Below are 12,710 nucleotides of genomic sequence, written 5' to 3' on the forward strand. Positions count from 1 at the left end.
AAGCAACACCTTTATATCTTCTATCTGTTGCTGGATTCTGAAGAAATTAATGATTTAATTTATATGCAAATGAGGTGTTAAGTGCTCTGGGTGCAAAAGAGCACTTAACGAGCCTTTGCCTCCCGAGGTTGTTTCTTATCTCTACACCAGTCTCTTTAGCATGCTTGATATCTCGCTGTCTGATTTTCTTGCCTGGTGCGTGATTTCACACAAGCAATAAGTTACCTATAAAGCTAGACAGACTGTTGCTGGGCTGGAAGACAACCTTGTGAGATAATGGTTCCTTAAGTGCTCTGTCAAGCCCAGAGCACTTAACACCTCATTTGCAAATTAATTAAAAAGCTAACTTATCAAAAATGCAACAACAGATAGAAAACATAAAGGTGTCGACAGAGTTACATTTCAAAGACCAGCAAGCTGCATATGTGGATGGGGGAGTTGATCTTACTGATTCCCTTTAAGAATTACTTGTCATGATTGCTCTTAGCAATATATATGAGGCACACTTTATACAGATGTTATATAACATTTGATCCTCAGCAGATTTCTTTAAATGTATTTTCTTTATTTTGCAGGATTAAAATGAACACATCAACAATTGCAACAGTGTTGCTTTATTGTGTAAGTCCTGTTAGACCTATTGAAGTAAGCCTACTAGACGTTTCACCTTGGCTCTGGCATCATTCTTTAGTTACAGGCACTGTCCCTCCAAGTCAGACTACTGAGCAATGTAAAATCTACCCAGAACACCGGCTTTGGCCGTAGGGATTTCTTATTCAGTGAATGAGTCTTTGCAAAGGTAAAATAATAAGTAACAAACAACAAGGAGCCACATATGTATCTTCCATTGACTTTCATGGGAGCGGAATAAATCAGTATGCTGGGATCTCCAGCTAGTACTAGTTGCTGGCAGCAAAAATATTATTATGCAATGCTATGACGGTGAGAAATAAAATTCAGGTCTCCATTGGTTTTAATGGGGTTCGGGTTCTGTTTGAAGTTCGGGTTCGGGTACAGTTCCGGTACCCAAACCAAACTTTGGACTAAAGTTCAGGTCGGGTACCAGAAACCGAATTTCCAAGGGTCCGCTCATCCCTAGTAATGACGCATCTCTGAATTGTACGATTAATGTTATTCCTCCTATGAATACATAGACAAAAGGGTGTTACCAGTAGAGGATGTGTCCTTATACACTTTGTCATTGTCCAATCACTGCTCACAGTCTGAGACTGTAAGGGCACACCCTTTTGCAAAGAAAATAGTAACACCCCCTCAATTTATTCATAAAAATGGCTTAAAGTATACAACCCCTGGCAAAAATTATTGAATCACCGGGTTCGGAGGATGTTCATTCAGTTGTTTAATGTTGTTGAAAAAAAGCAGATCACAGACATGGCACAAAACTAAAGTCATTTCAAATGGCAACTTTAGGGCTTTAAGAAACACTAAAAGAAATCAAGAAAAAAAATGTGGTACTCAGTAAGGGTCATTTTTTTCAGACCAAGCAGACGGAAAAAATTATGGAATCACTCAATTCTGAGGAAAAAATTATGGAATCATGAAAAACAAACACACAAAAGAACACTCCAATACATCACTAGTATTTTGTTGCACCACCTCTGGCTTTAATAACAGCTTGCAGTCTCTGAGGCATGGACTTAATAAGTGACAAACAGTACTCTTCATCAATCTGGACCATTTTCTTCAATTTCCACCAAAGATTTTCAATTGGATTGAGATCCGGACTATTTGCAGGCCATGACATTGACCTTATGTGTCTTCTTTCAAGGAATGTTTTCACAGTTTTTGCTCTATGACAGGATGCATTATCATCTTGAAAAATGATGTCATCATCCCCAAACATCCTTTCAATTGATGGGATAAGAAAACTGTCCAAAATATCAATGTAAACTTGGGCATTTATTGAAGATGTAATGACAGCCATCTCCCCAGTGCCTTTACTTGACATGCAGCCCCATATCATCAATGACTGTGGAAATTTGCATGTTCTCTTCATGCAGTCATCTTTATAAATCTCATTGGAACGGCACCAAACAAAAGTTCCAGCATCATCACCTTGCCCAATGCAGATTCGCGATTCATCACTGAATATGACTTTCATCCAGTCCACAATTGCTTTTCCTTAGCCCATTGTAACCTTGTTTTTTTCTGTTTAGGTGTTAATGATGGTTTATGTTTAGCTTTTCTGTATGTAAATCCCAATTCCTTTAGGAGGTTTCTTACAGTTCGGTCACAGGCATTGACTCCAGTTTCCTCCCATTCGTTCCTCATTTGTTTTGTTGTGCATTTCCTGTTTTGGAGACATATTGCTTTAAGTTTCCGGTATTGACGCTTTGATGTCTTCCTTGGTCTACCAGTATGTTTTCCTTTAACAACCTTCCCATGTTGTTTGTATTTGGTCCAGATTTTAGACACAGCTGACTGTGAACAACCAACATCTTTTGCAACATTGCCTGATGATTTACCTTCTTTTAAGAGTTTGATAATCCTCTCCTTTGTTTCAATTGACAACTCTCGTGTTGGAGGCATGATTCATGTCAGTCCACTTGGTGCAACAGCTCTCCAAGGTGTGATCACTCCTTTTTAGATGCAGACTAACGAGAAGATCTAATTTGATGCAGGTCTTAGTTTTGTAAATGAAAATTTACAGGGTGATTCCATAATTTTTTCCTCAGAATTGAGTGATTCCATAATTTTTTTTCCTCTGCTTGGTCTGAAAAAAAATTACCCATACTGAGTACCACATTTTTTATCTTGATTTCTTTTAGTGTTTCTTAAAGCCCTAAAGTTGCCATTTGAAATGACTTTAGTTTTGTGCCATGTCTGTGATCTGCTTATTTTCAACAACATTAAACAACTGAATGAACATCCTCCGAGCCCGTGATTCCATAATTTTTGCCAGGAGTTGTAGTTATGGGAAGCAATGAATCTGGAGAATCCAAGAATCAAAGTATATGTATGTACAGACTAATATAACATACTTTAAACTACCTAACAACAGCCTCCACTATGCTGAGTAATCTTCTTCTGCAGTGATTTAATAGTTAATAGTTGGGCTATGTTTGCAATAGATTAGATGGTTGTAGGGTAACTCGGGATTGCATACCGTGCAGACTCTAGGAAGTCGATGAAACAAATAGTTCTAAAAATATCAGAAAATTCCCTAATCAACAAAGTTTACAAGTACAAAGGAAAACATTCATATAAACCTCTTCAATAAATATCCATCACTGAAATTTATGCAGCGTGCAATTTGCAATTTGAAGCGATTAAAGATTCATTATCCAAGAGTCATTTGCATCCTGGTGTAGCTAAGCCACAAGTGAGTTATAATTAAGTCATTTAATAAGTCAGGCACAATTTGTTTTTGCTGTGTACTCATAATTCAGAAAGAAATCTCGGCCCAATTAATGCTGATGTACCAGTCATTCCTACTACACCGGGAAAGACTGCGGGGATGAAAAGAGCTTAACTCACAAAGTGAGGATTTAGCTCAGGGCTCGTAAGGCTCATAAGGGTCCAGCGCCCAGGACTCTTCCTGTACCTCTGCACGCCTCCGCTTTCACGCTTTTTTTCTGCTGAATTTTTCACAAATTAAACAAAATAGAGACATTGCTTTCTTAGTATTTCTGTCTAGAAACATTGCTGCCAAGGGACAATACCTCCAAGCATGCTGCTGCCAAGTGAGTATGTACAGTAGCATACAGAGGCCATAGGGATTAGCGCACATGGCTGTGCTGTAAGCATGGGGCCTTACAGGGGAACCTGTCACACTGAGCGCACGGCCTGATCTACCAACATCTTGTTATAGGGCAAGATGAGCTGAGCAGATTGGTATATTGTTGTGTGTATTAAAAGATTCAATTTCCGTTGCAATTTATTCATTAAAATCACTGCTCACCCAGGGCTTAGCAATCAAGTGACCACCACCTGCGATCTCTGTATGCACATCTACATGGGACCACCGTATCATGAATCTTTTCTACAAAACTAAATCTTGATCCGTTTCATCCAACATTATAATATTTTCCCATAAGTAGCATTTTAAATTACAAAAAATGTGAATATATATATATGTATTATGTCAAGTGAAAATAGGATAGGGTACATCACTGTGGGAAACGCCATGGCTCCCTAACCTATATAAATTGGAAGGGTTTAAAAATTGGAGTCTAAAAGGACTAGAAAGATTCACTCAAGGAGTTTTCACAGATACAAAATGAATATGGACTGCCCAACACCGAATTTTATAAGTACCTTCAGTTACGACATGCATATCAGGCAGAGGGTCTTGTCCTAAATAATGGAGTTCCTCAAAATACTATAATGGCTAGCTCACAGAATTCTGGGGAGCTAATCTCATTGCTTTATAGGGGTCTGCTGGACCTAGTATTAGCAAAACACCCCATAAGATCAAAAGAAAAATGTGAGGGCATGATAGGCCCTATTGAAGAGGGGCTGTGGTCTGAAATACTGGAAAGAGTTCCCCAGTTATCTCTGAGTGAGTCCCATAGATTCTCCCACTTACAGGTGCTGCACCAGTCATATAGAACACCCCAATTTCTCCACGATATAGGGCTTCGACCAGACTCCCTATGTGCTAGATGTAAAACATCCCCGGCTAACATGCTTCATATGATGTGGACCTGCCCTGCTCTGTAATAGCGATCATTGATAGAACATACTCAGTCGATTCAGATCCTGGGATATATAGAAGATCTGAGCACTGACGAACATGGCAAAATAGCGGTGGCACGCATGTTATACATGGCTAGGAAACTAATAGCCCAACATTGGTTATCAGAGCAGGCGCCCACGGTGACGGAATTTATAAATAAGATTAATTGGTTATTAAATCTGGAAAAAAGTATATATCTGAAAAGGAAGGCCATCTCCAAATTTGAAAAAATATGGGCTCCATGGATTGACGGCTCCGGCCTAGCATCCAGAGAACTGCATAGATTGCGACTTGGTCGGCTATGATTGGTGTATAGATTACTTGACAGGTGCAAAATCCTACATTGGACAGCTTTAGGCATGTATATAACTGCTCTAAAGCAAGAGTTAGATACCCCAATACAATACAATTGTGACTATTCATACTGTAAGATTGTTAATTTGCTGTGGACAGAACTGTGGAACATTTAACTCAAAATGTTTTGTTTGAAAGGGCGATGTGTTGTGGGGGGGAGGGATAGAATAGGGACTGGGTCCCTTCTTTGGTTGGGTTGTTTTATTTGTTTCGCTGTTGTGTTGCAAAAAAAGTTTTAATAATAAAAAAATATTTGATTTAAAAAAAGAAAATAGGATAGGAAACACACCAATACTGTAAAAAATCCAACACTGATAACTCATGCAGAAACACAAATACCCAGATGCAAAAAAAGTGTGACTAATTTTTTATTATTTTTTATATATTTTTTTATTTTTCCTTGGACCGGATTCACATTATATAGTAGATTGTGAATTGCTATATTGTGATGCTTCCTTTTATGTTATGATGTATCCTTTTAAAAGCCTTCTTGGGAGGCATTTTTTCATATTTTGCAACATAATAAATACATAGATATATTTTCGGCCCGCTTCAGGGCAATGCAAGCAGGCTGTAAAGTATACAGCGTGCTCGTGATGTGCGCTCCTGGCCTAGATTATTACCCTGGCTGGGACTGTAGGGTGGCCAGAAACTAAGGCAATGAGATGTACACTATAACATTAAAAAGCCTCTCCGTTCTCAAAAATGGAGATGATTTTTAATAAGGGATAAATTGTGAATTTGCTTGTTTTCACAAAAACACAACAATTTACCCATTTATGGACTAGACATAACCACTTTAGGTGAATTTTTTTTTTTTGGAGGGGGGAAGGGGGAGTGAGGGAGGGCAGATATAGCACAACCATCTATGCACATCTTGACCATGAGCACACTGTATAAAAGTATCTCAAAGTGTTTGCATATTTTTACAAGCAGCAATACTATGATATACTGTATACAAATGCCTCAGCGTCTTCAGCTTAAAGGGGTATTCCCATCTCCAAGATCCTATCCCAATATGTAGTAAGTATAATAATAATAATATTAGCAAATACCACCAATTAGAAATGCAGTATAGTTTTTCTGATTCGCTATATCTCTTACCCCATGTGCAGGACCTTAGGTATCCATGGATACTACCAAAGATATAATGACAGTTAGTTAGCTAGTTGCTAGAGTCGTAACCATGGATACCTAAGGTCCTGCAATGTCTGCACATGAGGAAAGAGACATAGCGAATCATAAAAAAGAAACTACAGTATTTAGTGGTAGTAGGTATAATAATAATAATATTAGCAAATACCTCCAACTAGAAATGTAGTTTCTTTTTTCTGATTCGCTATGTCTCTTTCCTCATGTGCAGGCATTGCAGGACCTTAGGTATCCATGGTTACCTAAGGTCTTGCAATGCCTGCACATGGGGTAGGAGACATAGCGAATCAGAAAAACTATACTACATTAGTAATTGGAGGTATTTGCTAATATTATTATTATTACACCTACTACATATTGGGATAGGATCTTGGAGATGGGAATACCCCTTTAAGTAGCTAACATCTGCCTATGTAAACTCAATTACTGCACAATATTTGGTGCAAACTGTGAAATATACATACTAATAGCTTTAACAGGGTTGTCCACTACTTTAACAACCCCCCCTTACATGTTATACTCCACATTGTAAAATAAAGATAAGATAGTCACCTCCCGCACCGGTACTATACCAGCAATGTTGGCGCCATTTCTCCTGATGTTTGCATGACATTGTTATGCGACGTGAGCACTGCAGCCAACCAGCGGCCACTAATGGGCTATAGTTCTCACATTTCTCTCAAACGTCCAAATTTTGCCTGAGGCAAGTGTGAGCAAAGCAGACCATTAGCCGCCGCTGGGCGTAAATGCTGGGAGACCCATAGCAGACATCGCAGGATCAGTGCCAGTGTGGGAGGCGAGTATCTGTTATTTTTATTTTACACTGGGGAGTACAGCAATTTATAAGGGATTGTCCGAGTAGTGGATGACCTCTTTAAGTTCCAAGGGAAAAGAAAAAAAAAACAATATTGGTTAAGAAGCTTCTCAGTGTTCCCTCCTTATAACGCCCAGACTCTAGAAAGCTATAGATATGTTTAAACATTAACAATCACAGGAGGGGATGGCTTTACTGCCAAGACTAAAGATTCGGTCTTGTCACTGGTGCCAAGCAACAGTCAGCTTCAATAGCTTGCGCCTCTAAAAGTGTGTCGTGGATATCCAAACTATGAACTGCACAAGGTGAACCATGAAGATGGTGTCCTTGGTTGGAATTGAACCCCTGATGACTTAATGAAGCAGTCATCATATTATATGGCACTGCGTACTTACAATTGCTCATTTTATCCTTCTACCCACTTAATTCTTCTCTTTTCCATAATGTCTATGACATCACATGATTAAAAATTGACTAGCTGAATCTTTCTAAGTTCTCTGCAGAAACAGGAAGTCAATTTTCCCTGTACGACTCATGAGTCCCTGCAAAAGTCCCTGGCAGGGGGGAAGAGGGAGCAGCTGGGTTAGGAGTTGAAGAGGGGAATGATTTCTGCAGGGACAAAAGACTTCAATTTCTACATAGAGCAGAAAAAGGAGAAGTATTAACTGGGTAGAAAGGCAAAATGAGCAATTGTAAGTACACAGTTCTATATAATATGATGACTGTAATATATTAATAGGATAAAAACATTGATGGGAGGAGGGCTTCTTTAAAGCAACAATGCCAACCACTTAGCCACCATGCTGTCCCAGTTAGGGTGAGGTTAGGAAGTTATATCCCCATGAAGGTCTAAGTAAACACTCAATATAAATAATCCTTCTGCTCAGCCCCCAGGCAGACGTATTACATTAGCCCTATTTTATCTGCTATAAAAACAGTGTGTACTTACTTTTGCCCAGGCAATTTCAACATCCAGATCGGCACAAACATTGTCGGTAGTGGATTTCAGAATGAGCTCAGACTCGGTAGCAGTAAGCCATTCAGACAAGGAGGCTGATTCTTTCCTCAGCTTCACAGACAGCATAATAGCACGTTCTAAGTCTTGCTTCCCTTCTGTTACCTACAAATCACAGAGATGATTAAGACAAATGGCCACAAATTATATTCCTACTTTTATTAAAATGCTTAGATCACTCATTAAGGCAATGCTTATTTTCACTGCTATATTTTCTGCACCAACAGTCCATTTATCTGACATAAAAGCTAAAATGAGGCAATAAAATGACAGGCACCATGGATCTGAAAACAAAACTTCTACAAGTGCTTTTCAGAGACTGACTGTGTCCGTCAATGAGCCATTCACTGGGAAATCAAACATAGTACTTTACAATTTATGATTAGAAAACTTGGGCATACTGAGAATCCACAGGCAAAGCAGCTACTTAATTGTATCAGAAATACAGCCTCAAGCCAACTTCTTCTATGGCCAAAGTGAGGATTGTAGGAAGCGGTCATTTCAGGATCATTAAGTCTGGAGAACTGAAAGCTAACATTTCACTTGGAATTGAAGGGGGGACCAATTAAGAAAGGTGATGGCAGAAAAATAAGCTGTAAAAAAATGTGGATATCAAGATAATATCTCTCCCGCCAGTTCTTCCTACTTTCACATCACAACTCTGCTATTAAAAAATGCAATGACTGCTTAATACAATTATTGGGGATAGGCAGCCAGCTTCCCAGGTGGCCAACTATAGATACCCTGAATACAAAAGCCCAATCTGTCAGAGAGAAATGTTAAGATTTGAGATCAATGGCTCCTTAAACTCCATCTCTTATTGATTTCCAAGGCTAATGCAACTTTACTTCTATTACCAAACTTTGGGCACCGTACATGATACATGTAAAAAAAGACTGGTGCAGTCATCAAAGGAAGACGCATCTGTTACCATTATTGGGGGCACGCTTTAAAGGAATCATTACCACTATCTTTCCTATATTCTATTCATAACAACAGATTATTTGACTTAATATATACATTGAAATATCAGGGGATACTTACAGGGGACCATATAGTCTTACCTGGGCACCAAGATCATTATAGAGAAGCTTTAAAGCTGTTAACTGTTCGTCCATTAGCTTCGGATTATCCGTCTGTTGCTTCTGAACAATTTGTCTTCCTGTCTTTATCACGGTCTCGACTTCCAACTTCACTTCACTCAGAGTCTTGTACAATTTCTGAAAAAGAAGTTCATGATTTTAAAAAGTATACTAGTATACAAGCTTATGCTTCAGTCTGCATAGAAGAAGCATTAATTAATGCATGAGGACCATTATGTGACTTGCAGCATTTACGTCAATGGTCTTCACTATTGGATGTTATTCTCAAATCACATGGATGAACTTAGGAAGAAAAAAATTACCATGCAGCCATCCATGTGCTTCTGTATGACTTCTGGATCGGTGTCCTTAACATCGAGCACACCAAGCTCAGCTTTCACCCCATCTAAGACCCGTTTGCAATCCAACATCCTCTGCTCAAAGTTGGCAGGTTTCTGGAACAACTGGAACTTTGTAGAGACCTCACGCAGCTTCCTCTGTGGAAATGAAAGGGAAGGTAGCATCAGAAAATGACGTGTCTTAGTTGCCTCCAATTTATCCCACACATCATACTGCACTATTTACACAGACAATAAGAAAAGGAAATGTGTATGTCCAATATAGCAGCTCCCAGGAAAACGAAATTTAAAGGGATCTAAGTTGAAGAGAATCTGTCCTATTGAACATGTATTGTGATCCGTGGACGGCATGGTACTAAAGGCATGGTAAAAGGTTCAGTGTAGCCTTTAACTGATTCATTGAATGTCCTGCTAATTTTGACCTGAGGAGTCCACTGGGCGGGCTTATTAATAGCTGTCCTTCTAAGTAGGCATACAGAGAGAGCTGTCAATCACTAATTAGGACCACCCACTAGACTTCTAAGTTCAGACTGACATTTCAAGTTATACTGGATCTTGTCACCCAAATCCATATATCAATCTGCTCAGGCTATAGACTCTGATTGGACTGCATTCAATGAGATAGATTACCTGCAAAAACACCAGATTTCACAGTATAAACTGCATACATCAGATAACTTCTGCCTGATGATGGTGGTGTATTTACTTTGAAAATTAACGGCAAAATGGCTGCAAATTCCAGATATTAAGATTGGCATCTCATGAGTCCTGCAATGCCTGGACCCATAAAATACTCAATTTAAAATATGGCAGGAAAATGTTGAAAAAGAATTATGCAACCGTTCTGACATAGATTTTTAAAGTAAGGGATAAGAGAGCAATTTAAAGGGAATCTATCACCAGGTTTTTGCACCTTCAACTGAGAGCAGCATGATATAGGGGTAGAGACTCTGATTCCAGCAAAGTGTCACTCTCTGGGCTGCTTGCTGCAGTTTTGATAAAATCACTGCTTTATCTGCTGACGCTCTGCCACTTTTCTGAATGTTGACCTCTGTATAACCCCGCCCACACCAATGATTGGCAGCTATCTGTGTACACTGTGCATAGGCAGAAGGCTGCCAATCAGTGGTGGGGGTGGGGTTATACCGAGCTCATCAACATAGAAGACTACCTGGCAGCAGGTTTACTAGTCCTCTAGTAATAATCCCCTACTGATAAAACAACGATTTTATCAAGACTACTGCAAGCAGCCCAGTTAGATGGGGCAGCAAAAACCTGGTGACATATCAAGAAGATACATTTCAAAACTTTTTCTGCCTTTAATGTCACCTAAAATCTGTATAAATCCACTAAGAAATCAAATTAAATCATTTTGAGGGGGGAAATAAAAACAACAAAAGTCGTCATTACAGATGGCTCTATTTTTTTATTACACAGACTGTCTAGAAGTCACTGAACATGAGAAGTGGTGTCACACCGCAATCACACTCTGTTGTAGATTCTATCTGCAGGAGGTGTGAAACAATGTGAATGAGATGCTGGGAGACATTATAGCCCTGGGCCAATGCCCCATGGCATCATAAATGGACAAATGTAAAATGAAAGCAAAACGCCCAGGAAAGCTTATTCAGGCACCAGCCACAACTTTTAGCAGTGTGTAGAACTTGAAGACCCTCTCTTGCAGACCAATATGCCGTGTATCACATATATTTAGGTGGTGATCACACCAGAGTTCTAAATAATGCATCCAAGAAAATTGAAGAAAAGCAGCACTCACCAGGTATGCGATTCAAGAATCCTTTATTTCCAGTACATTAGACTAGGATCTAGTGTTCCCCTGCACACTCCCTGCTCTCCACTCAGTTAGATCCTGGTCCAGTGTACTGGAAATAAAGGATTCTTGAATCGCATACCTGGTGAGTGCTGCTTTTCTTCAATTTTCTTGGATGCAGTAAAATGAAAGCAGATTGGTATACAGTAGATGTCACCTTGTTGTACTTCTATATTAGACAATTCTCCAGGGTCTCTTCTTCAGGGTCTTGCGATTTGTACACCACTCTTAATGTACAGGACTGCTGGAGTGAGATGCGGCTCATTCATTACAGGCACAACAACAATGAATGATTTAGGTGCACCATACAACTGCCGCCGTGCGTCTGCGCCACAAATATTACTCCAGTTAGGGAATGCAGAATATTTCTGGTGAGGTTAACACCACGTAAGTGGTGGAAATGTTGATGAATATGATGGGCAAACTTAGCCATGCCCCATCCATGATCTGTCCATTTTGTCAAAATCACATCATTTTGCAATATTTGAATAGTGCAGTTTACTGGCAGCTGGTCACATTGCCGATGAAGATTCGTCCACTAGAATAGGAGTCATCCATAGTAAAACCATACTCTGACCATATCTACCTGTAGAACATCCAGTTGGGATCCTCCTCGTGATGACTTGACCTCCGGCGCTGACTGCACTGCAGAACGGACAGTTTTCTTCAGCTCTTCAAGGGCTGCTTCATGGCTACTGATATCAGCCTGAATTTTCTACAGCAAAAATGTTAGACAGTTATTTCCTATGTGTCACAATGCAGAACTTGGTCTCCCTAAAATACTGTGATTAGTCTATAGAGGCCTAGTGGCATGGCATTGAGAATGAGAAGCCTACATTATGGGCAATGTGCTTGTATAAAATGGGAATAAAGGTTCTTTATAAATATCTCACTATATTGTACTACAACACTAGTTTTACAAACCGTTAACTATATAATAGCATTTATTATACTACTTGCTCCATAACATTTTTACAAAACCACCTGCCAAGAAAGCTATATGGGATCAATGTTTTATTCTATGCCAGACCCGATGGTTTGACACGTGAAAACAAGTTCGACTAGTAAGGACACCATTTCACCAAGAATGAAAATATCAGACATTATTTTGTTTCACTTATTTTTCTTTCTTTTAAAGAGATATTTAAATAAGAAACATGCCATTAAAATAGAGCATTGGTCCATTTATTCTCTATGGGACTGCCCGAGATAGACAAGTACATTAATTGGCTATCTTTGTGGCAATAGGTGGGGGTGGATCTAAGCATTTAGATCTAGTAGCTAGCACCTGGTCTGTTGTAAAGTGATAATTGGTCGCTACTGGAATACCCCTTTAAAAATAAATAATTACAATACATCAAATAACCCTCCATCATGCCATGTGGGGACAGAGCCCTTTGACTT

The 12,710-nt window shown here is 39.3% G+C and overlaps 1 protein-coding gene across 4 annotated transcripts in view; it reads right to left on the reverse strand.

Moving 5' to 3' along the window:
* UTRN (utrophin) overlaps positions 1-12,710 on the reverse strand; it is a 768,906-nt gene that overhangs the window by 506,835 nt on the left and 249,361 nt on the right. For all 4 annotated transcript variants that reach the window (XM_073672652.1, XM_073672651.1, XM_073672650.1 and 1 more), the window contains 4 exons: positions 11,893-12,021; positions 9,440-9,613; positions 9,099-9,254; positions 7,969-8,139 (listed from right to left, as the gene is read on the reverse strand). In XM_073672652.1, the coding sequence (XP_073528753.1) occupies positions 7,969-8,139; positions 9,099-9,254; positions 9,440-9,613; positions 11,893-12,021 (630 nt within the window). The remainder of the gene's footprint in view (positions 1-7,968; positions 8,140-9,098; positions 9,255-9,439; positions 9,614-11,892; positions 12,022-12,710) is intronic.

The sequence above is a fragment of the Phyllobates terribilis genome, unplaced genomic scaffold (assembly GCF_046119375.1).
Source record: "Phyllobates terribilis strain yellow unplaced genomic scaffold, ASM4611937v1 Scaffold_3__8_contigs__length_932513732, whole genome shotgun sequence".
NCBI classification, from domain to species: Eukaryota; Metazoa; Chordata; class Amphibia; order Anura; family Dendrobatidae; genus Phyllobates; species Phyllobates terribilis.